Source organism: Gigantopelta aegis, chromosome 6 (assembly GCF_016097555.1).
Source record: "Gigantopelta aegis isolate Gae_Host chromosome 6, Gae_host_genome, whole genome shotgun sequence".
Taxonomy (NCBI): Eukaryota; Metazoa; Mollusca; class Gastropoda; order Neomphalida; family Peltospiridae; genus Gigantopelta; species Gigantopelta aegis.
Window position 1 is genome coordinate 41,340,639 of NC_054704.1, and position 24,017 is coordinate 41,364,655.

At 33.9% G+C, this 24,017-nt stretch overlaps 1 protein-coding gene across 3 annotated transcripts in view; it reads left to right on the forward strand.

The window, feature by feature from the left end:
- Nucleotides 1–24,017, forward strand: part of LOC121375688 (eyes absent homolog 1-like) — a 218,242-nt gene that overhangs the window by 156,832 nt on the left and 37,393 nt on the right. For 2 of the 3 annotated variants that reach the window (XM_041503271.1, XM_041503272.1), the window contains exons 9-13: nt 2,814–2,903; nt 4,428–4,483; nt 6,663–6,825; nt 10,695–10,757; nt 16,125–16,276. In XM_041503271.1, coding sequence (XP_041359205.1) covers nt 2,814–2,903; nt 4,428–4,483; nt 6,663–6,825; nt 10,695–10,757; nt 16,125–16,276 — 524 coding nt within the window. The remainder of the gene's footprint in view (nt 1–2,813; nt 2,904–4,427; nt 4,484–6,662; nt 6,826–10,694; nt 10,758–16,124; nt 16,277–24,017) is intronic. The other variant, XM_041503273.1, reaches the window with a different exon arrangement.

Sequence of the window (24,017 nt, forward strand, 5' to 3'; positions counted from 1 at the left end):
AAGGGTCAATGTGGAAATTTTGAAAATTAAGACCAGAAAAATAAAAGTAAGTGGATTAATAAATTTTGACCGCTTCCTTAAATCAAAAAATAATCTCTCTTTCACTATCCACTATCCACTAACAACTAACCCACTGTCCTGGACAGATACTTGAGACGTGTGCCCAGGACAGCATGCTTGAACCTTAATTGGATATAAGCACGAAATAAGTTGAAATAAAATGAAATGTGGGAATTAATGTTAGTACTGTGGGACTGACTGCCAGTAACACTGTTAACAACTGTATACTGTGGACTATTGATGAGTGTTTTGATTGAAGTTGGTATTTATACTATATGTTCTTTTATTTCTTTCCATCAGTATAAATTTAAAACAAGACTATTCATTTCATCAGACATAAATTGCATTTTGTCAAGTCTGAAGTTCTGGTGTATTACAAATCTTTCAAGTGAATTAACTAATGCATGCGTTGACATGATTTGGTCCCCAATATTTTTATTATTAAATGTATTCCATTAATAAAATTGATCTTTTCACAGATGTTGTGTTGCATTACCTAGCATTTTACTATATAACCTACTGTTACGTTTTTTTACTGACAGCCTGTGTGTTTTGAAAACGGTTTATGGCTAACATTTATTAACTCGTTAAAAGTCAAAGCTGTTGAAAATATGGCTTGATTTTCTGTTTAGCTTACCCAATTATCACCAGGACTGAACCCTTTGAAGAATGTCTTTTTTGTTTTTTTGTCCCAGTTTTCTTAGATTTCTTTATTTTCTTAACTACAAACCCAGATGTTTCTTTTCCATTATGGCAAATGTAAATACTCAAAAAGGCATAGTAAACAGTTCTAACCCTGTAACATGCTGAGAGCTTTTCCGTAAACATTCTTTCAAAAACATTTCTTTTTTAAAGCACTTTTCTGCCAAGTTTATAACTTTAAAAAAAAGTGTGAGGATTTGCTCTCCACTTTGACTTTCTGTATGTTCAAGAGAGAATGGTACATATTAATTATTGTTAACTGCTCCAGTGGTGTCAAGTTTATTCACTTTAAAAAAGTATTAAGCTTCTCTCTCTGTCTCTCCACGTTGATTTTCTGTATGTTCAACAGAAAACAGTACATATTAATTATTGTTAACTGCTCCAGTGGTTCCAAGTTTATTCACTTTAAAAAAAAGTATTAAGCTTCTCTCTCTTTCTCTCTCTCTCTCCACTTTGACTTTTTGTATGTTCAATAGAACACGGTACATTATTAGTTATTGTTAACTGTTACAGTGGCCCGATTCTGGAGTCTTCAAATTAACACTGATATTATGTGTGTATAGCAGTTAGGCATTACTGGGGCCTCTATGGGTTTTGTCCTGCCTTTGGGGCAATTAATGCACCCTAGTGTGAGTCTACATATCGCAGGAAGATATCAAAGGAAACAATTTTGTACATGATTTAGTCACACGTTGCCTCCAGCACTTTATCATGTCGGCCATTGTACAGCTCGCAACATAAAAGCTAGCAACAGAAAGACAAGTATGTTGATCTTGGCGAGCTTCGATTGGGGCTTACAAATTTGACGGCAGTGATCCTGGATACTTATTTATGTATATGATGAACTGAAAAGGACTGATTATAGAGGGTTCAGGGGTATCCCTGTGATCTGACAACTTCACATCGTTAGTTGGCACATTCCTGGGTCCTTTTTTTTACCTGTTTGTGAAAGTTGGTGGGAAGGTGCATTGTGTTAGATGAAGGAATTAAAAGGGTCAGGATGGAAGTGGTTCAATGAAATTAAAAATATTTTTTACATGATTGCATCAAAAAAAAAAAAATTGTTTGGTAAAATGTATTGAAAATTGGGTTGAGGTGGTTTATAAAAGACAGAAAAATCTTACTTTAATGTTTCTCAAAAAAAAATTGTGGAAGTCTTCCTGAGCTTTCAAATGACATTTAAAAAATATATGTATATTATTTAAACGGACATATATAAACTAGTTATTTAATATTATTGTGATAATAATCATTAAGGGTTCATTTCATTTTACTTTTTAGAATCTATCTGAAATAAAATTTCATACATATAATATTTTATTAATACTGTGTAATTTTTAAAACAAAATGTTTGTGTTTTTTTACATGAAATTAAACATGAAATATAAGTAAATGTATTCATGTAATATAAGCCTACTTGAATGTTATGAATAGGCATGACTTACAAACTGTATGGTTAAAAGAACTGGAGATCAGTTTTGGGCACACAATTTCTGAGCTATGTTACACATCTTTTAGTTTGTCAAAAAATCAACACGGCTAAAGCAAAAATCAGTTGTGTTTGTTTTTATATATTTTTATATTAATTTTTTTTAAATGTATTTTATTTATTTGTTCAGATGTCCACATATATCTTGCAAACTGTATGTCCTTAAGACAACCTATTTAATCTCACATTTAATCATATAGTGAAATAAAATTGACCTGTATTGCAATTAAGCAACTAGAGGATGCTTGTTGATACCATTATGTGGTTAGTTCATAATGTCTGCCCCGGGTTGGCTCCCCGGCTTTCCGGAGATCGAACTCCAGGGCAGACATGCTCAAAACCTCTGTGGTATATGAGCATGGTAAAAACTTACGCAACACAAGTTCATACTAATTTTACTTGACATTCATTGTAAAAAAAAAAAAAAAAAGCTCACAAATTTGTGTCCAAATCTGATTGCCAGTTCTGTATATACTGTTATATTCTGTGTTGTGTTGTTGATTAACATACTAGGGAGGGGATGTAATGAAAGCGAGGCTCAATAATTTTATTTTCTCTTCAGTGAAGCTCAAACCTCAGGCCCAAGTTGTTACCCCTCCCAGCTATATGGCAGGCAATAACTCCCTGTATCAGAACAGTACGGGCTATTATGGTTAGTATTCAACTGACTGGATCTCTTATTCTGGCTTTCTTCTACCAAATGCTCCTCCTCTCTTAGGTTAGACTCAAAATGTAGCCCTTTTACCCTAAAAGCCACAGCTGTTCAAGATAGTGATTGGAAATTTATGGACTAAATAGATTTATCTTTTAATCAGTAATAGTAATGTGCCTTATCTTTTAGGAACAGATTTTGCAATTACATGTATAACTTGGGAGTTTTTATCTTTAAAATGTTTTAATCGGATTGAAAATTTATGGTGGAAATTTGTAGATATGTTTACTTACTAAACTAGTAAATTATGGCAGTATATATTTTAAGTAGTACTTTCAAAAACAAGTGGCATTTATGAATTTACGGGTAAGAGAGTTACACATACATGTAGAAAATACCTATTACATATTATATTATTTTATTTTACTTTATTTTCACACATTTTTATCAGTCTTATTAGAGTAAAATATTCTTCTTTGGTTTCCTCCAACTGCAATAATTATGAACAAATTTTCTCTTCATAATTTTAAAAATTATATTTGCTTTCTGGCCCTTTTCTTCCAAATATAGGTTTGCATGAAATTCCTTCTCTAATTAAATTGTTTAAATATTAAACAATTTATTTTTGGGTGTGATTGATAAAACTTTAACTTAACCTTTTTTATTTTAATCATAATTAGCAGATTAAGATTTTCAAAAATGATATTACATCCTATAAAATTAAATAATTTACTTAAATCTGCTTGAAAATCTTTTGTATCATGTATTTATGTTGTTGCATATCACTATTACTGTACACTTGTGTTGAATTTGCATCATATTTACATGTTTGATCTGTTCACATCAATATTGTTGTCTAAAACAAATGTATTGTCCTTAATGGTCATGTTTTGTGGTTTGTGTATTAATGGTACTCTCTGGAATATTAGTAAAATTCACATTTTTCTTACATGGTTTTGGTATTACACTTAAATTACAAACCAACTTTGCATTATTTCATTAATAATTTCTTTTAACTTGTAAATTTTGATATAATAATGTTGCTAAATGTTCAGTATTCTTATCTTGATTTCACTAAATGTTCTTTTTTTTATTATTATCTTCAAATAATCTTTATATGTTGTGAATTTTTATTAATAATGTTGGTTGATTACTTTTACCAGCAGTCTTCACAATTTAAATAAAAGAAACCAGAGAGAACTTTTAATGAGGTGAATGGAAGATGCTTGCCAGAATGTTTCATGATATAAGCATTTGATATAAGCATATGATTTAAATATTCAGTCAAACTTACACTGATGGGCATCTTATGTAATAAAAACTGTTATACATGAGTTCTGTAATTACAGTACATATAAGTATGTTCCTTTTGCATAAAAAATGTGTATATTTTTAACATGTATATAACAATGCTGAATTCCAATTTGTGTACGGTAGATGGTCTCAATAGACGAGTCTGATTGTTATTTGTGATGTAGTGTTTGGTTTTAATATGTGAAAATTTGTGCAATTTCTTAATTACAGGTACAAATCAAAATACACCATATTGTTCCTCAAACACTGCCGGATATTCAAATCAGGTGAGTTCTCACAATCTATAATTACCAGCTTGAATAAAAATAGTTGTTTTTGGTTTTTTGCTTTTTAAAACTTTTTTTTGCTTTAATTCATTAAAATTACTTATAAATGATATTGAAATTTTTTGGAATGATTTAAAAAGTATTTGAGAGTTTAAGATCCAAAATTAAAATCTATCACGTTCTAGTCTTGAAAAAACAGTTAAGCAGTTAAATTCCAAAATTAATATCTATCATATTCCAGTTTTAAAAAAAACCAGTTACTCAGTTAAGATTCAAAATTAATATATATCGTATTCCAATCTTTTGGTCTTTTTTACTTGACAGGTTGAAAAATAAGTTTATTAACTGTGGTTGTTAAGATTGTTATATATATATATATATATATCTACCTTAGCAGATTTGTTTCCCATTAATCAAAACCCCCAGCCAAGAAAAGCTGTTTGGAATTTTAAACAACTCTTGACAGAAAAACTGAGCAGAACCCGCTGATTCTGATAATAAAAACACCATATCTCGCTGGCCTGTTTTTCCATTAAATTTGTAACACAGGCCTGACCCATGACAGATCCATTGGGGAAATATGAAATAGTTTTAAAACAGGAACAATCTGTGCTGTATATAACCCAGCGGTAATTTTTGCGTGTTATTGTTAAATGTGTCTCCGTCGCCAGTATGTGTCGCTATAAATCTGCAGCCATTGACACGCGAGTCAAGATGGCGTCTTTCTTTGGGGATCCGATTACCGAGCGCCATCATGATTTCGATCATCCCTAGATCTACCTTTGTTTATGTGGATACAGCTTGGGAGAAATCAATGGATAGGCCCGTTTTCTTGTCAGGCCATGATCGATGTATTTTATTTCAGACATACCTTTGCCACACTTGAGCGAATTTTGAAAATATAGGAATTTGTAGATAACTTAGTTGTTTTGGGGTGTTTTTTTGTTATATCTGTGTGTGTGTGTGTGTGTTTGTGTGTGTTTGTGTGTTTGTGTGTTTGTGTTTGTACTATATTTGGAAGAAATAGTAAGGTGACCTTTAAGAGAATTTTTTACTCTTATGCTTATCCAGTGTTAAGCTAAGATTTTTTTTCATCAAGACTGCAAGAATGGTTAAATGAAACCAAATGGAACTGAAAAAAAAGAGTTTTGTCTGACTCTTTTCAGAAGTTATTTCTGTTATTATGGCAGCATTTTTGCAATTTGAAAGTTAAAAATTAAAAATTAATTTATATCTTGTGGAATAGAATGTAGCCGAGTGGTTGTAGAATGAATTTCCCTTGGTGGACCCACAATTGGTACATTAGGTCATTGTACGTGCTGTCCTGTCTGTGGTAGATTGCATATAAAAGATTTCTTGTTGCTTAGCAGGGAATGTGTTTTTTTTGTGTTTTTTTTATTGGCGACAGTTACTAACCAACTGTAAGTTGATTAGTAACTGCTATTTAACATTTTTAACTTGTGTAGCCATCTCTGAAACTTCCATTGCGAATCTTGATGTGAGACTTAACAAAATGTTTCCTGCTTAGTATAGGAAGCCTTTAGTTTTCTTTATCACTTTCTAGACAAAGTAATCATGTGTTAAGACACCAAGCAGCCAGTTTAAAATATGCTGAGGTGTTGTTACACATTCCTTTCTTTTCTATATCTTATCTGTCAGATACATGTACTTATTGTTTAAGAAGTTGGTGTATTGTATTTGGAATCATTTTATTAGTATATTGATTGATTAAAACATATTTTATTTCATATAGTACATTCATGTATATGTATATGTGTCTGTGTATGTATATATATATATATATATATATATATATATATATATATCTATATATATATATATATATACATGTATATATATATATACATGTATATTATATATATACATGTATATATATATATACATGTATATATATATATATACATGTATATATATATATACATGTATATATATATATACATGTATATTTATATATACATGTATATATATATATATATATATATATACATGTATATATATATATATATATATATATATATATATATATATATATATATATATTACACACACACATACACACTCAAAAGGATTGGACACAAGTTATCTAGCTAATGATGTTCCATCCATGTAATAGTACATGTAGCATGTAGTTATTTTCTCGTACTGTTGTGTCTTGCAGGCCTTGGAGAGTTACTACCCCGGGTATGGTACTGCCGCTGCCGCTGCTGGTTACTACCCGAGTTTTCCATACATCCCAACCACATCGTCTGTCTCGTCAGCTGCCGCAGTGCCTTCCACACAAACATATCAACTTGTAGACGTCCCCTCAGCTACCACAACAGGTTAGTACTCACATCTGTAATTGTTTTCTTGTCAAGAGATCGAGAGATGTACTCCTTTTTCTGACCAGTTACAAGACCTTTTTGGCATCAGTGGTTAAGCCATCGGATATAAGGCTGGTAGGTACTGAAGGACTGAGCTTATATCCTAGATCTGGCTAACAGCTCACTGGGAAGGAGTAAGGCCAATACACTGACTTCTCACTCACTAACAACTGACCATTAAAGGGCTTGCGTTTTAGAATTTGTTACCTCCGACAATTTTGAAAGGTTTTTTGCCATAGAAGAACTGCTCACCTATAGCAATACTACAGCAATTTTAAACCAGTAACATTTGTATCAAATAAATACAAAATTAAAACCAGAAATGATCCCTTCTTCTAACAGCAGTACCTTTTATCCAGTGACAAAAGCTGCTATCAATAAAGCCCCTGACCTACAGCAATTCACATCACAGCTACCTCTGACTGCACGCCATGTCACAATGACTAACTGTTTGACATCCAATAGCTGATGATTAATAAATCAATGTGCTCTAGTGGTATCCTTAGACAAAACAACCAAACTGTCCTGGACAGACAGCTGAGGTGACTGCCTAGGACAGTGTGCTTGAGTCTTAATTGGATATAAGCACAGAAATATAAAGTTTAAACAAGATACATATTATGACTTGTTTAGGCACAGGTAGAAAATTTGTCAAGAGATAGATACACCCATCGTTTTTTTATTGATTTATTTTTTCCCCAAATTAAGAGGTGAAATATCAATCCTTGCCTTGGAGTACACTCAAATGCAATTCTTTATTCTTGTGGGGGGGGGGGGGATTTTTTTCTTCTTAAAAAAACAAAAATTAAGCCAACCAAATTTTCTTTTATGTGTTTTTATCCACTGAATGTTGACAACATCCATCTTCATCACGAGGTCCAACATACATTGGTTTTATTAATCAGGACAAACAAAAAACCAAGACCAAGAATAAATTACAGAAAGTTAATTTTGCATTCCCACATTCATCCACCCCAGACTATCAGTATACACCTGAGCATTTAAAACTATATTGCTTCATGTTAAAATGAAATGTTGTCACATATTTCGGATATTTCATCTGTTTAATAATGTGAAGATGGATCAGGAAGGTCATGTTTTACGCATCATCATCTTGCAGTGTGTCATCGTCATTGAATTACGTGAACGCGCATTAAAAAAAACCTCCCGACCATTACAACACTTCATGTCCATTGATTATGTAAATTCTCAATTACTTCTTCTTGCCAAGCATGACAAAGTGCAGGTTTGTGGATTGAGTCCCTCGTGAAATGACAAACCAGCTAAAATAATTGTCACAGGACTAAAAGCTTTATGGATGGTATTCACACTGTTTGCCCCTGTTGACTTTGATATTTGTACTGAAAACACTGGTCTGTTTACTCTGTTGTTTGTTTGCCAGAGGCTGGAATTAGCCATGTGGTAGGGCATCTGCATAATGGGATGTGATGATATGGGGATCAGTCCCCCAAACCTTAAAGTTGTTTTTTTCTTACAATAAAAGATAATCAAACCTGGTTCTATAGGAATATGATATTGTGTATAAAAAGTCAACTTGATAATACAATATATAAGAAGCATATTTACACATTAACCATAAGGAATGATCATTTTAGACACATGACAGCCAATAAGTAAACAATTTGCTTATCATCAATTCCATTCATCTGGCTATCTGTGTCTGTCTTTCTGTCTGTCTGTCTGTCTGTCTGTCTGTTCATCCATCCATCCATCCATCCATCTATCTATCCAGCCAGTCAGCCAGTCATATACACAAACAAAATATGGAAGAAAAAATCAAAGTATTGCCTCATATCACACTGTTTTTAATTCAAATTTTTAGATTTGCTTCCCACATACATGTATCTTTAGAGCCATCTATCATAAACAACAATTATAACAGGGGTTTTTTTTTCACAGCTTAGGCAACACATTCTCTCTCACAAATACTTTCCAACATATTCTTAAATGGATGTCCACTTATAAAACAGGGGCTCTTGACGGCTGAAGTAGACACAGATTAAAACTGCCAGGCGACACAATCGGGCCAATGACATTGAGAAATACATTCAGCACCCATTGTTGTCGGCAAGTGGGAAAGAACCACTTTTGACTTGGCTCCCATAAATCTGGCCCGCTGCTGACAGCACGAGGATGTTGTAAGGACATCGTCAGTGAATGATGCACCCGGCATGATTTATTCCCTCCCAGTCTGTAATTTGTCTTTCTGCATATTGTCTCTTTCCAATGAATGCTTTATTTTTCATGTTCCATAAACATCAGTCAGTTTGAAGCTGGTCACTTAATGGATCGAGTAGTCCACGGTTCAACGATTCCTTGAACTGTTGTTGATTTTGTTTTTCTCCTCAAGTCGGTCAAAAACGAGGAAGCCTTGATTATTTGTTCTGTTGGCCAGACTTAATCATTGCTGGATATTTTATGTCACGGTTCGGCAGACATGTGACAGTTGTGTTGCAAAGAGAAAATGGCATGACATTGCTAACAAAAGGGATCATTTTGGAAAAGCTACGGTCTATTAACGATGTTATGTATTTTTAATCACCATCAGACATGGTATTGGCCGCGCGTAATTGGATCGTTTTCCGATTGCTTTTCATTTAATACATACAATATTTATCTTGTAATTTTGTTTATTATGTCTTCCGTTACTAAAGTGAAGTAGAATGTTTGTGTGCAAAATGTAATGGATAAGGTAATGTGAAGAGAGAGAATACAAATTTGCATATTAAATTGTGTTTTTTATTTGGATTTTGTGTATAATCTGTCAGTTAATGGATGCATGCAAGTATAAAATCCCAATGGTTTATTCTGTGCTTCTAGCAATTTTAAAATTGTTTTTAATATTTTATTATTGTGATTATATCAGTAAATAAAGTAAATATAGTAATTTGATTTAATGGTATAGTAAAACTTTGAATTAAATATACTCTTAAAAAAAGTAGTGGAACCTGAAATATTAAATATTCCATAGTTTGCACATGCATCACGCAGTTTGACAATTTCCAGGAAGGTCCATTAATCACTGTGGAACATTATTTTTGTCAATCTCTTTCATTCTGTTAATCATACATTTGTTATTGTTTTGTTTTTAGTCATTTTTATTGTTTGAATTTGCGATTTACTGATAAAAAAATGTCAACTTTCAAATTTCACTTCTGACCCCAATCGTCCTTCAAGATCTTTGGTGGTCATAAAACCTACTGTAATACTGAACTACCGGTTGTAATGTTTGCCCAATTAATTCACTGTTAATATATAACCATTCTCCACAGCTAATATAGCTGAAAATTTTGGCAATTGTAAATTCTCATTAGAGTTCCCCTACTTTTTTTGAAGAGTGTATATGGCTTAAATTGTATAATAGTACATGTATTAGAGTTGACAATTTGAGCCTAATTTCAGACTGTTAGTTTTTTTGTTTTTTTCTTTCTTTGTTATTTTTTTCTTTATTTGTTTAGAATTCATTTTCTTGGCTCAATTCAAGTCTCATAGTAAGAATCTTGACATATATGTTTGCAATTTTTAGGTTATCTAAAGTCATCAGTTTGAATAGAAATCCTGATTCAATTTGTCTAATAAAGTTTTATCTTTGTATCATAAATGGTGTGTGTGTGTGTGTGTGTGTGTGTGTGTGTGTGTGTGCTTTTCCTGCATGTGTGTGTGTGTCTGTTTGCAGGCATACATACATGCATGTGTCTGTGTGAATGCATGCGTACATGTGTATGTCTGTGTGTGTTTGTGGGGTTTTTTTAAAGTATTACCATTTTGTAGCACTTATGATTGATATTCTGAAATGTGTTTTCCAGCAGAGACCCAGTATGGTTCAGCAATGTCAAGTCCATCTCCTCCTCTAAAAGAAAATGGTACAAGTAAGTTTTATATTTCAAGTAGTCAAATGCAGATCTTTGCATTCATCGGGGGGTCGAATTGTTGATGCAGATATATTCAGTGGACTCTGTCTGACCCACAAAACCAGTGGAATGTACTTAAGGACTTTTTAGTAATAAGAACAGATTTGGAGCCTACTGTAACTAGTATGGTAACAGCAGGTTTTTTCTCTAATACTGTTTTAAATGTTACAGTTACAGTTATCATTTTTGGAAATAATTGATATGAAACAAAAGCCAGTTTGGACAGAGTCTGTGATAAAACAACACAAGCATTTAAAAAAACTAAAACATTTCGACCCAGTGATGTGTCCTGACCAAACCAAATAATGTTCTGTTCTAAAGAACATAAAAGCTATTAAATGTAGACTATAACTGAATACTTTGTGTGGATAAAACAATATTTGAAGAGGTCAGTTGCAAAGATCTAGCATTTATAGCTGTAGTTAGTTGCATGATTCTAGCACTTGCATATTTTGGTCTGACTTTTCATTATTGATTGTTTTCTGATAAAATAGCTGCCCATACATCTGTCTATACTAGTTAATAATTTAGTGCTAACAACATTCCTTTCAAAATTAGTCATGTTTGTTACAACCAAACAAATGACTTGTTGAAATACTTAAATCCTTGAAATATATGAAAGGTCCATGGCAATAGCATATGATGTCCAAACAGATAGTCAATATTACAACGGTCATGTATGTGAAAGTTACTATGATACACTCAATTAAAAACCTACAATTATTGTAGGCCATTAAAAGTAGTTGATAAATTATGCTTTCTTAGGCATAAACATTGCACGATTTCAGAGTTGTAAATGTTAAAGTTAAATAATATCACTGTACTAAAAATGTGACACACAGGTTATTCCTTCTGGACCGACCCTTCATATAGTAAACACTTTGATGCACTATACACACTTCCTTTTCTTTGTGATTGTAAATTCTTTCAAATCCATTGACAACAAATGGTGTATTCCACCAACATTTGCATTGCTTCCAGTATAGTATTAGTAATCAGCTGTTTCTGTTCCCCGTGTTAAGAATGTATTCTGATTGTGTTTGGGGACGTGACGTAGCCCAATGGTAAAGCGTTCGTCTAGGATCGATCCCCATCGGTGGACCCATTAGGCTATTTCTCATTCCAGCCAGTGCTCCATAACTGGTGTAACAAAGGTCGTGGTATGTACTATCCTGTCTGTGGGATGGTTCATATAAAAGATCCCTTGAGAGTAGCCCATGGAGTGGTGAAAGTGGGTTTCCTCTCTCAATATCTGTGTGGACCGTAACCATATGTCTGATGCCATATAACCGTAAATAAAATGTGTTGAGTGTGTCGTTAAATAAAACATTTCCTTCCTTCTGATTGTGTTTAGAAGACTTGAAAAAAGTGTTGATAATACAAATACATGGCATAGTGGTCTAAAGTGCAATATTCTAGGAAACAATTGTGCACCATGCCAAAGGTTTTGATTCAAACTCCAGCCTAAATTATAAACTGCATAAAAATCAATTTGTAATCATATAATGTAAACTTAGTTATGAATGTAGTGGTTTTGTTGAAGTTGCACAGTCCCACACCCATACAAGTCACACGATAACTTGGTAATAAATGGAAAACTTTATTTTGTCTCCATCCACCGGCCTCTGTGGTGTCGTGGTTAAGCCATCAGACATAAGGCTGGTAGGTACTGGGTTCGCAGTCCGGTACCGGCTCCTACCCAGAGTTAGTTTTAACAACTCAATGGGTAGATGTAAGATCACTACACCCTCTTCTCTCTCACTAACCACTAACAACTAACGACTAACCCACTGTCCTGGAACGACAGCCCAGATAGCTGAGGTGTGTGCCCAGGACAGCATGCTTGATTGAACCTTATTTGGATATAAGCATGAAAATAAGTTGAATTGAAATGAATGTGTCCATCCTGTACAATACACCTGAGAATAATGTTTTACAAAGCACATTATTAAGTCACGCTCTTACTGTAACACTATTACTTGGTAATAAACAGAAAATTGATTATTTTGGTCTCCATGATGTACTCTTAGATACATGTGTACGACAAAATGACAATGTAAGCCGTTGTGTATGTTAAATGACAATGTAAGTGGTTGTGTATGTTAAATGACAATGTAAGTGGTTGTGTATGTTAAATGACAATGTAAGCGGTTGTGTATGCTAAATGACAATGTAAGCGGTTGTGTATGTTAAATGACAATGTAAGCGGTTGTGTATGTTAAATGACAATGTAAGCGGTTGTGTATGTTAAATGATAATGTAAGCGGTTGTGTATACATGTTAAATGACAATGTAAGCGGTTGTGTATACATGTTAAATGACAATGTAAGCAGTTGTGTATGTTAAATGACAATGTAAGCAGTTGTGTATGTTAAATGACAGTGTAAGTAGTTGTGTATGTTAAATGACAGTGTAAGCAGTTGTGTATGCTAAATGACAATGTAAGCAGTTGTGTATGCTAGATGACAATGTAAGTGGTTGTGTATACATGCTAAATGACAATGTAAGCGGTTGTGTATGTTAAATGACAATGTAAGCGGTTGTGTATGTTAAATGACAATGTAAGCGGTTGTGTATGCGAAATGATAATGTAAGCGGTTGTGTATACATGTTAAATGACAATGTAAGCGGTTGTGTATACATGTTAAATGACAATGTAAGCGGTTGTGCATGTCAAATAACAATATAAGCAGTTGTGTATGTTAAATGACAATGTAAGCAGTTGTGTATGTTAAATGACAATATAAGCGGTTGTGTATGCTAAATGACAATGTAAGCGGTTGTGTATGCTAAATGACATTGTAAGCGGTTGTGTATGTTAAATGACAATGTAAGTGGTTGTATATGTTAAATGACAATGTAAGCGGTTGTGAATGCGAAATGATAATGTAAGCAGTTGTGTATACATGTTAAATGACAATGTAAGTGGTTGTGTATGTCAAATGACAATATAAGCAGTTGTGTATGTTAAATGACAATGTAAGCAGTTGTGTATGTTAAATGACAATGTAAGCGGTTGTGTATGCTAAATGACAATGTAAGCAGTTGTGTATGTTAAATGACAATGTTGTGTATATGTTAAAAGACAATGTAAGCAGTTGTGTATGTTAAATAACAATGTAAGCGGTTGTGTATGCTAAATGACAGTGTAAGCGGTTGTGTATGTTAAATGACAATGTTGTATATATGTTAAATGACAATGTAAGTGGTTGTGTATGCTAAATGACAATGTAAGTGGCTGTGTATGTTAAATGACAATGTAAGCAGTTGTGTATGTTAAATGACAATGTAAGTGGTTGTGTATGTTAAATGACAATGTAAGCAGTTTTGTATGTTAAATGACAATGTAAGCGGTTGTGTATGTTAAATGACAATGTAAGCGGTTGTGTATGCTAAATGACATTGTAAGCTGTTGTGTATGTTAAATGACAATGTAAGCGGTTGTGTATGTTAAATGACAATGTAAGCAGTTGTGTATACATGTTAAATGACAATGTAAGTGGTTGTGTATGTCAAATGACAATATAAGCAGTTGTGTATGTTAAATGACAATGTAAGCAGTTGTGTATGTTAAATGACAACGTAAGTGGTTGTGTATGCTAAATGACAATGTAAGCAGTTGTGTATGTTAAATGACAATGTTGTGTATATGTTAAAAGACAATGTAAGCAGTTGTGTATGTTAAATAACAATGTAAGCGGTTGTGTATGTTAAATGACAATGTTGTATATATGTTAAATGACAATGTAAGTGGTTGTGTATGCTAAATGACAATGTAAGCGGTTGTGTATGTTAAATGACAATGTAAGCGGTTGTATATGCTAAATGACAATGTAAGCGGTTGTGTATGTTAAATGACAATGTTGTGTATATGTTAAAAGACAATGTAAGCAGTTGTGTATGTTAAATAACAATGTAAGCGGTTGTGTATGCTAAATGACTTTGTAAGCGGTTGTGTATGTTAAATGACAATGTTGTATATATGTTAAATGACAATGTAAGTGGTTGTGTATGCTAAATGACAATGTAAGTGGCTGTGTATGTTAAATGACAATGTAAGCAGTTGTGTATGCTAAATGACAATGTAAGCGGTTGTGTATGTTAAATGACAATGTAAGCGGTTGTGTATGTTAAATGACAATGTAAGCGGTTGTGTATGTTAAATGACAATGTAAGCGGTTGTGTATGCTAGATGACAATGCAAGTGGTTGTGTATACATGCTAAATGACAATGTAAGCGGTTGTGTATGTTAAATGACAATGTAAGCGGTTGTGTATGTTAAATGACAATGTAAGCGGTTGTGTATGTTAAATGACAATGTAAGCGGTTGTGTATGCTAAATGACAATGTAAGCAGTTGTGTATGTTAAATGACAATGTAAGCGGTTGTGTATGTTAAATGACAATGTAAGCGGTTGTGTATGTTAAATGATAATGTAAGCGGTTGTGTATACATGTTAAATGACAATGTAAGTGGTGTGTATACATGTTAAATGACAATGTAAGCGGTTGTGTATGTTAAATGACAGTGTAAGCAGTTGTGTATGTTAAATGACAATGTAAGTGGTTGTGTATGCTAGATGACAATGTAAGTGGTTGTGTATACATGCTAAATGACAATGTAAGCGGTTGTGTATGTTAAATGACAATGTAAGCGGTTGTGTATGCGAAATGACAATGTAAGCGGTTGTATATACATGTGAAATGACAATGTAAGTGGTTGTGTATACATGTTAAATGACAATGTAAGCGGTTGTGCATGTCAAATGACAATATAAGCAGTTGTGTATGTTAAATGACAATGTAAGCAGTTGTGTATGTTAAATGACAATATAAGCGGTTGTGTATGCTAAATGACAATGTAAGCAGTTGTGTATGCTAAATGACATTGTAAGCGGTTGTGTATGTTAAATAACAATGTAAGCGGTTGTATATGTTAAATGACAATGTAAGTGGTTGTGTATGTTAAATGACAGTGTAAGCAGTTGTATATGTTAAATGACAATGTTGTATATATGTTAAATGACAATGTAAGCGGTTGTGTATGTTAAATGACAATGTTGTATATATGTTAAATGACAATGTAAGCGGTTGTGTATGTTAAATGACAATGTAAGCGGTTGTATATGCTAAATGATAATGTTAGCGGTTGTGTATGCTAAATGATAATGTTAGCGGTTGTGTATGTTAAATGATAATGTTAGCAGTTGTGTATGTTAAATGACAATGTAAGCAGTTGTGTATGTTAAATGACAATGTAAGCAGTATTGACTTCCAAATGGCGGTATAATCAGTAGTGATTGTCCAACGTGTTGATGTTTGCAGGACGAGGATCGCGGTCCCGCGGGCGGAGTCGGACCCAGCCGTCACCAGGCCCGGAGTCGGACCTGGACCGAGTGTTTGTGTGGGACCTCGACGAAACCATCATCATCTTCCACTCACTCCTCACTGGCACATACGCTCAGAGATATGCAAAGGTAGGCACCAATTTAATTTCCTTTTATATTTTCTTTATTTTCTTTCTTTCTTTCTTTTTTGTTTCACCATTCCCTGTTACAAAGGCTTACCCCCTGTCCAGGGTAAAAACAGGGGGTGAATAGTCAACAGGACCAGGAGATCTACTTTCCTTTTTTACTTTCTTCTTTCTTTTTTCTTTTGCTTTCTTTTTTTTTTCTTTTTATCCTTCAGCACCCTTGGCTTTTCCTTTCTTTCTCTTTGACTTCCATCACATATCTTCCCGAACTGGCAGCTGTTTCTATCTTTCAACTTCTTTTGCTGTCCACCTTCATATCCCAGTCCATGTCTTTGAAGAGTGACAAGAAGTCATCTCTAGAATATTGGAAAAGCACTTTACGTTTTACAATGTAAGTGTTTTTCAGTACCATTTTGTATGTATATCAGTGATATATTCCTTGAGGTTTGCACTCAACATAAGCATATAGGTTAAGCTGATTTTGTTTTAGTACCTGGTGGGTTTTTTAATTTAAATAAAATTAATCTTTGTTATTAGTGTGTTAGTAATAGTAACCTCACACATGCTCACACACATGCACGCACACACACACACACACACACACACACACATCACACACCACCACCTACCTATACCCTCAGAACCACTGTGGTACATCTCCACTTCCAACTGGCACAGAACCAGACAGCACATTACCTTTTAGTGGAAACCAAATCTAATTTGTGAAGGTATGAAAATTAACCAGGTGGTTAGTGTTGTATGGGAACCAACCGGGCATGATGAAGAGGTTATTTATTGCCCTCCATGGGGGACAGTAAAGCCTTCCCCTTGGCCACAGCTCTTGGGCAGTATTCGTTGCTGGGGTTCCTGGCTTCTTTGTCTCAAGCGGTCTTGCTAGTGTTTTGGCGTGACCTGGACTTGTAAGAAGTTGTGACAGCTCAGCTTGTTCAGACAGATTTCACAATAAATGGGCCGTGCATAAATGCTTGGGTTTGACAAATGAGCAGATGTTACAGGTGATGATGTGCGTGTGCTTAATGAACCACGAAGACATGGTAGAATACCACTATCTACATGAACACTGGAAGCTATTTGCATTTTAAATTATATACAGCAGAAATGGAGATTGGATCATTTGCATTTTTTTTAAAATTTAGTTGTATACTGCCTTTGTTATTTTGTTAAATGAAATATCCATGTGGGCATGTAGGAAATGGTCCGGATATAATGCAATAAGAGTTTATCTTACCTTATCTAATTGAAAAAAGAATTTTATTCATAAATTTAATGGAACGATAATTTTTGTGGAATTCAAGTACAAGATAGATGCTTATCTTTATAATAGAAATGAATCATTTGTACTGTATTTAATTTCAAAAACAAGAATACTTTATTTGTAATGCTATTAAACAGAAATTGGGGATGCTTTTGTAATAAAAATGAAATAATCACAATATATATATTATGCTTCTATGATAAAATAAATAAATAATAATCTTGAAGTAAAATTTAAGGAGAGTGGAATATGAATCAAGAATAATTTATGTTTATAATAGAAAATAAATAAGTTTATAGTAAAACTCACTGACAAGCAGAAATACTTTCAATAGTGGCTGGAGATTCCATTACTTAAGTCTGTCATGTTAGGCTGATCCCCGACAGATCAACCCGTCTGTAAGGTGGACAGACGCGATCCGCAGTGACAGCTGAGACTTGATAACATAGCACAGCTCAAACCTGTTCCCTCTATCAACTTTCAAAATATTCATAACCTTAGTCGTCATTCATACCACACTGTCAGTGTGTCACCACAGTGTGAATAAGGCTAGGATATGGGGTATCATTTTTGTGTGTGATTTATGATAGAAATATTATATCAGTGTATATGCTACATGTAGGTATATATAATAAAATATTCAGGGTTTTTTTTTTTTTAATTTGTTGTCTTTAAAATTTTAGCTGTGAAATAAGCAGTGTTTTTGTTGTCATTTTACAAATTAAAAACCTTAGTTCACTTTGGCAAATATAGTTTATAATTATAGAATTAACTTGTTCAGCTTTTATTAAGTTTTGCTAAATAATTTGGCTATTTTCTAAATATTTAATTTTTTCATTTCAACTTATGTTTGTGCTTATATCCAATTAAGGTTCAAGCATGCTGTCCTGGGCACACACACACCTTAGCTATCTGGGCTATCTGTCCAGGACAATGGGTTAGTTGTTAGTTGGTTAGTGGTTAGTGAGAGAGAAGAAGGTGTAGTAGCCTTACACCTACCCACTGAGCCCTTAAGAACTCGCTCTGGGTTGGAGCCAGTACCGGGCTGTGAACCCTGTACCTACCAGCCTGTAGTCCGATGGCTTAACCACTGTGCCACCGAAGCCAGTTTTTTAAATAACATTCTGTCACTTTGCTAACAGTATCGCTGTATTACCAAAATTTCTCTGGGGCAGTGTTGTAACAGGATTTTTCAGCCAGCTTAATCACTGAATACCAGGAGCAATGAAATTAAAGGTGTTGAGCTATGAAATAAATTGTGCTGACCCAGCGTCATCAGATTGTCATCAGAAGGTCTGCAACTTGCTGAGGCCTATCTGCCAGGGTTTTAAAATGCTGTTAGATAGTGAAGAGTTCAAGTTTAATCTCTGCCAAAGGGGAAATGCAAATTGGTGAGAACGTGCTGCAGGTTGGTGCATCAGGAGTTGAAGGGAGAAGGGATGTTGTTCATCTGTCAGACCTGCATCTGGTCTTTGTCTCATAACGGAGTGTGGCATGGGGGAACCTGTTACACGGACTGGTGAAACTTTACATGACTTTATCTGACACTTCTGTCAGCTGCTCATGTTATGGGTCTCCCATGGAGTTCATCTCTTGATTGCTTACAGTAATATCTATTAATGATGATACGTTTTATTTCTGTGCTACCCATGCATAAGAATGTCCAACTCGGGGCACTGTGTTGAACTTTCAGTGGTAGCACGGTTGCTTCACGTGTAGGTACAGTGTGTGGTAGAATTGATTTCTCACAATGGATCCAGTTGTTTGTTTGTGTTTTTTTTCCTCCATCTCAACCAATGCCCTATGGCTGTTATATCAAAGGCCATGGTAGGTGCTGTTCTGTCTGTGTGAAAGCTAATATAAAAGATCCCTTGCTTCAATTTGAAAGGAACAGCCCTGTGTTGAGGCAGTGGGGTTTTTCCTCTAATACACTGGAGTGTTAGAGAATAAGTTGCCACAACTTGAATTGTGCTTTTGTTGTTAGATAAACAAACCTTTTGCTCTCTTGTTTTTTAATTGCATGGTTAAACATCCTAATGTTAATCAAGTAGCCATAGTAAAATTTGGTAATGATGACGATTATAACTATTTTAATGCTTTTGTCTTGTTATATATGGTTTATTGCCACTGATAAGTAATGAGACATTTTATATTGACTTTCAAACAGAACAGTGCATACCATGTACTTTGATATACCAGTTGTAGAGCACTGGAGAAAGATTTCATGACAGATATTTTGTATCCACTTTAGGCATCATTAAGATCACTTCATTGTTTTTCATTAAAAAATTTTTTAACAATAATGGTCATTAAAAAAATATTCCTTGATATGTATATTAGTTCTAATTTATGTATCAAGATTAAATTTGATTACCTGCCAAATTCCATAACTAAAACCAAGAATAACTTTACTTCTAAAAATTCAAAATTGCAATATAATGAATTAAGGAATGAAACTGTTCATACATTTGTGTGTGGGCTTTTTTAATTTTTTTTATCTTGTCAGGGTCAGCAAGGGAAATCATGTAAAGCTAAATTTATTGAACAGAGCTGCCATAGACCAGAGGAACAATCTTGGAAGATAACTTATTTTAAGGAAAATAATTTAATTTATGTCCCTTTAGACTATCATGTTGCCATTTTAACTGTTATAGTTTATTCTTTGGATTGATTTCGACCAACATTTGCAATTGCTCAGTTAAATTTTCTTAACAAGACACAGTGGGATCTGTGCCCATGCTTAAACTTGTAAACAGAGTCGGATATAGCGCAATGGTTGTGTGCTCAATGATAGAATTTACAATGGTCTGTGAACTCAATAGTTTTGGGGTTGTTTTCTTTTACATCCCATCCAATAGCATAACTGGTATAACAAAGGCCATTGTATGTGCTGTCCTGTTTATGAAAAAGTGCATGTAGGAGATCCCTTGCTACCATTTTGTAAGAGTAGTTTGTGTTGTGGCAGTGTGTTTCCTCTTTTACCATTTAGAAATAACCATATGTTAGGCAGCAAATAGCCATAGTTTTAAAATATGTTGAGGTGTTGTTAAACAAATACGGGCCACTGATTGTGACAGAGGAAAATCCTGAGGACACCTTAGATGAGCATTCTATCACTTTGGGTTTTGCTTGCAAAATAAAAACTTTTACGGTTTCATTGATTCATTACTTTTGAAGTTTCCAGTGATGTCTTTACCCATGGCAAGAAGAACCTTAAACCCATTAAAGCAGGGCTTCTAGAAGTTTTATCAAATCCACTAGCCATGGGATCAGTGATTTAAAAAATGTACTAGCCCCTATTAAAAATTCACTAGCCCTACTTTACTTTTAATACAATTTTACTAAATAATAGTAATAATAATATGTCACCTAAAGAGGGAGATAGAGCTTAAAAACACTAACTTTGGGGGGTTGGGGTGGGGGCAGGATATTCATATTCACAAAATCGACTTAATTGCAACATTTGACTTTTTTTTTTTCACTAGCTGTCGGGCATGGCAATAGTAGTTATTTACTAGCCCAACATTGAATATCACTAGCCATGGAAGTAGGGCTACCATAATCTAGAAGCCCTGTAAAGGTTAACAATTCTTCTTTTAAAATGACTGTTTGACACATTTGTAATTTGTGTACATTATGTATCTGTGTTATTTAAGGCATCCTTTTCAACTAGTTATCAAGTGCCATCCTTAAAATAAAAAATAAAATAATGTAGGTTGTGAATAAAAAAAAGCTTGCAATCTTTAGACATATCTAAGTTAATTGAACCATATCTCATGACGTGTCATCAAAGCCAAATGTGTGTAATAATGATCAAGCACAGCCCGTATATCACAGCTAATCGTGTGTTACAGGTAATATATGGAGAGGTGGTCACCTCTGCAGGCCCAGGAGCCATAATCCATATGGTTTATGTGTTCCAACAAGTGTGCTGGGAGACCACCAGGGGTAGTGTACTGACCTCTGCTTTCTCAGAGCTGATCACTGTGATGACTTCGGTGATCGGCACTATCTTATCTACCGACAACCTAGGTCTGATTTCAACAACTCATAAAATACAGTGCAACCAAGAAAAAAACCCTTCAACAGTTGGAATTCTCGCATGAATATAGACTAATGCACAAGGGTGGGACGTAGCCCACTGGTAAAATCCTCTCACGGTTGGTCTAGGATCGATTCCCATCAATGGGCCCATTGGGCTATTTCTCATTCCAGCCAGTGCACCATGACTGGTATAATAAAAGTTGTAGTATGTGCTATCCTGTCTGTGGGATGGTGCATATAAAAGATCCCTTGCTACTAATGGAAAAATATAGCACATTTCCTAAGACTCTATGTCAAAATTGCCAAATGTTTGACATCAAAGCCGATGATTAATAAACCAATGTTCTCTAGTGGTGTCATTAAATAAACCAAACTTTAACTTTAACTTTATCTTCCGACAGATTAAATGTAATTTCTGCTACATTCAGAGATAAAAGTATTCTAGATTGTTTTTTGCAGGAATTCCAGTTTTAGTACTACCCAAAAATTGTTTCTATTCATGTTCTAAAAAAAGGTCACAGTCACCCTTTAACTTTTCCAGACTCAGCAAAATGTTGCACATTGTTTGTCCAATGTCATTTTCATCTCTGTTCAGATTCTTCTGCACATGTATGGCTTTGAATTGATCATTATACTTTGTCATTTTGATAACCACATTTTAAGAAGCTAACCCTATCTGATGGATACATGTTAATTACCTTAATTAAATTGTGTTTGTTTTCCCACTACTTCTATGGTATTGCATGCCTTTCTTAAAATATCCTTTGGACTCTGTCTTGAATACAGTAATAGAATCATTGCAGTTGTGACACCTTTGTTTTGATGTTTCATTAGCCATTATAATCAGTGTTGTTGACTATGTATTGATATAGAACTGAGAACATGATTTAAATTGGCTAGTAGATAAGATAAATTTTTATTGCATGTGATGTGCACATTGGAATCATAGGAACTTTTGGAGATTTTGTTTCCTTTTTTTCTCTCTTTTTTTTCTTCAGTTTTTTTCAAATCCAATATTTTCAGAACTGACTGTTGACTGTGTGTTTATCTTTGAGTGAATCATTTCTATCTAATAGGCACATGAAAGTACTTGTTTTTATGTGATGCCAGCACCTTACCAGATGTTCCTGGCCTTCTCTACACCCCATTACATGCTACATCTCTTCTAATAGAAAGTCCACACAGTTCACACAATGGTGCAGATGTGAGGTCGGTGCGTTATCGGGACCCTCGATAAGACCTGATTGAAGGTCAATTTGCCAACAGTTTTAATGAGTCCCACTGACTAAACTAATTGAGGTCTTGTGGCACAAACCTGACATGGTGAAATTTTAATTTAGAATTTCAGCAAGCTTCACATTCAGAAATTAGTCTTGTTTGGGACATTAACATATGCTGAAGCATCAGTGGCCAAGTGTAACAAATGAAGTGAAATGTCATCACGAAAGTTACTAGACTTCATGTTTTTAAATACATATGTCCTATATGTATTTGTTGAAAAAAAACCCACTATAGCTTTGAACCTGTGCTATGTTGAGACATGTTAAACATATGTCTGCTCTAGTGCATAATTAAATGTATTAAAGAAAATGTTAAATTAAAAACAAATTATCTTTTTAGGAAGTTTATTTTGAAATTTATTCACCAAATTCAGTTTAATTTTGATTTGGCTTTAATTTGGAAAATATTTTCGATACTGGCAATAGCAATATTTGTTACATAAACGTCTACTGATATGTACCATTGGATTTTGGTATTTTAACTACCAGGTAATGCACATGTGTGTATTTTTTTCATTAATGATATTTATTTACAGGTATAGGAAAGGTATAACAGTCATTTATAAGAGATGTTGGTGAATGTTATTAGTGGTGTATTTTATTATTAGTGGACTGGGATATTACTAGGTTTACTCTGTGAGAAAAGTGGGTTTCTTCTCTAAACCAGGTCTCACAATTACCGTAAACTATATTTAACACTTGCATGTCATAGATGCTGAGGTATATTGTCAACTATTCCTTTCTTTTTTTGTTATTGATTTTGTTTGATTTATTGGGGGGAGGGGGGTGTCTTTTTTTTTTCTTTGTTACATATAAATGTAGTATTAAAATATATACGTTTCATCTAAATTAAGAAAAGATGTACTAAACAAAGTTAAATAAAGTTCAGTTTTTAAAATCATTTGCAATCCCTTATTAGTGGACAATATCCCACTCATTTAGATAAACAATTCATAAAAATGGCTTCAGTTTTATTTAAAAGCTGATAATCTTAGAAACTTAATTTGCAGTGAGATGAAAATGTGAACATTTGTCATGCAAAGTGTATTTTTGTTTGGTGTACACACACACAGCCTGGACACTGGCTGCAAGTAAAATCGTTCAAGCCCATATGGTTCTCATTTAGTTAATTACATGCTTATCAT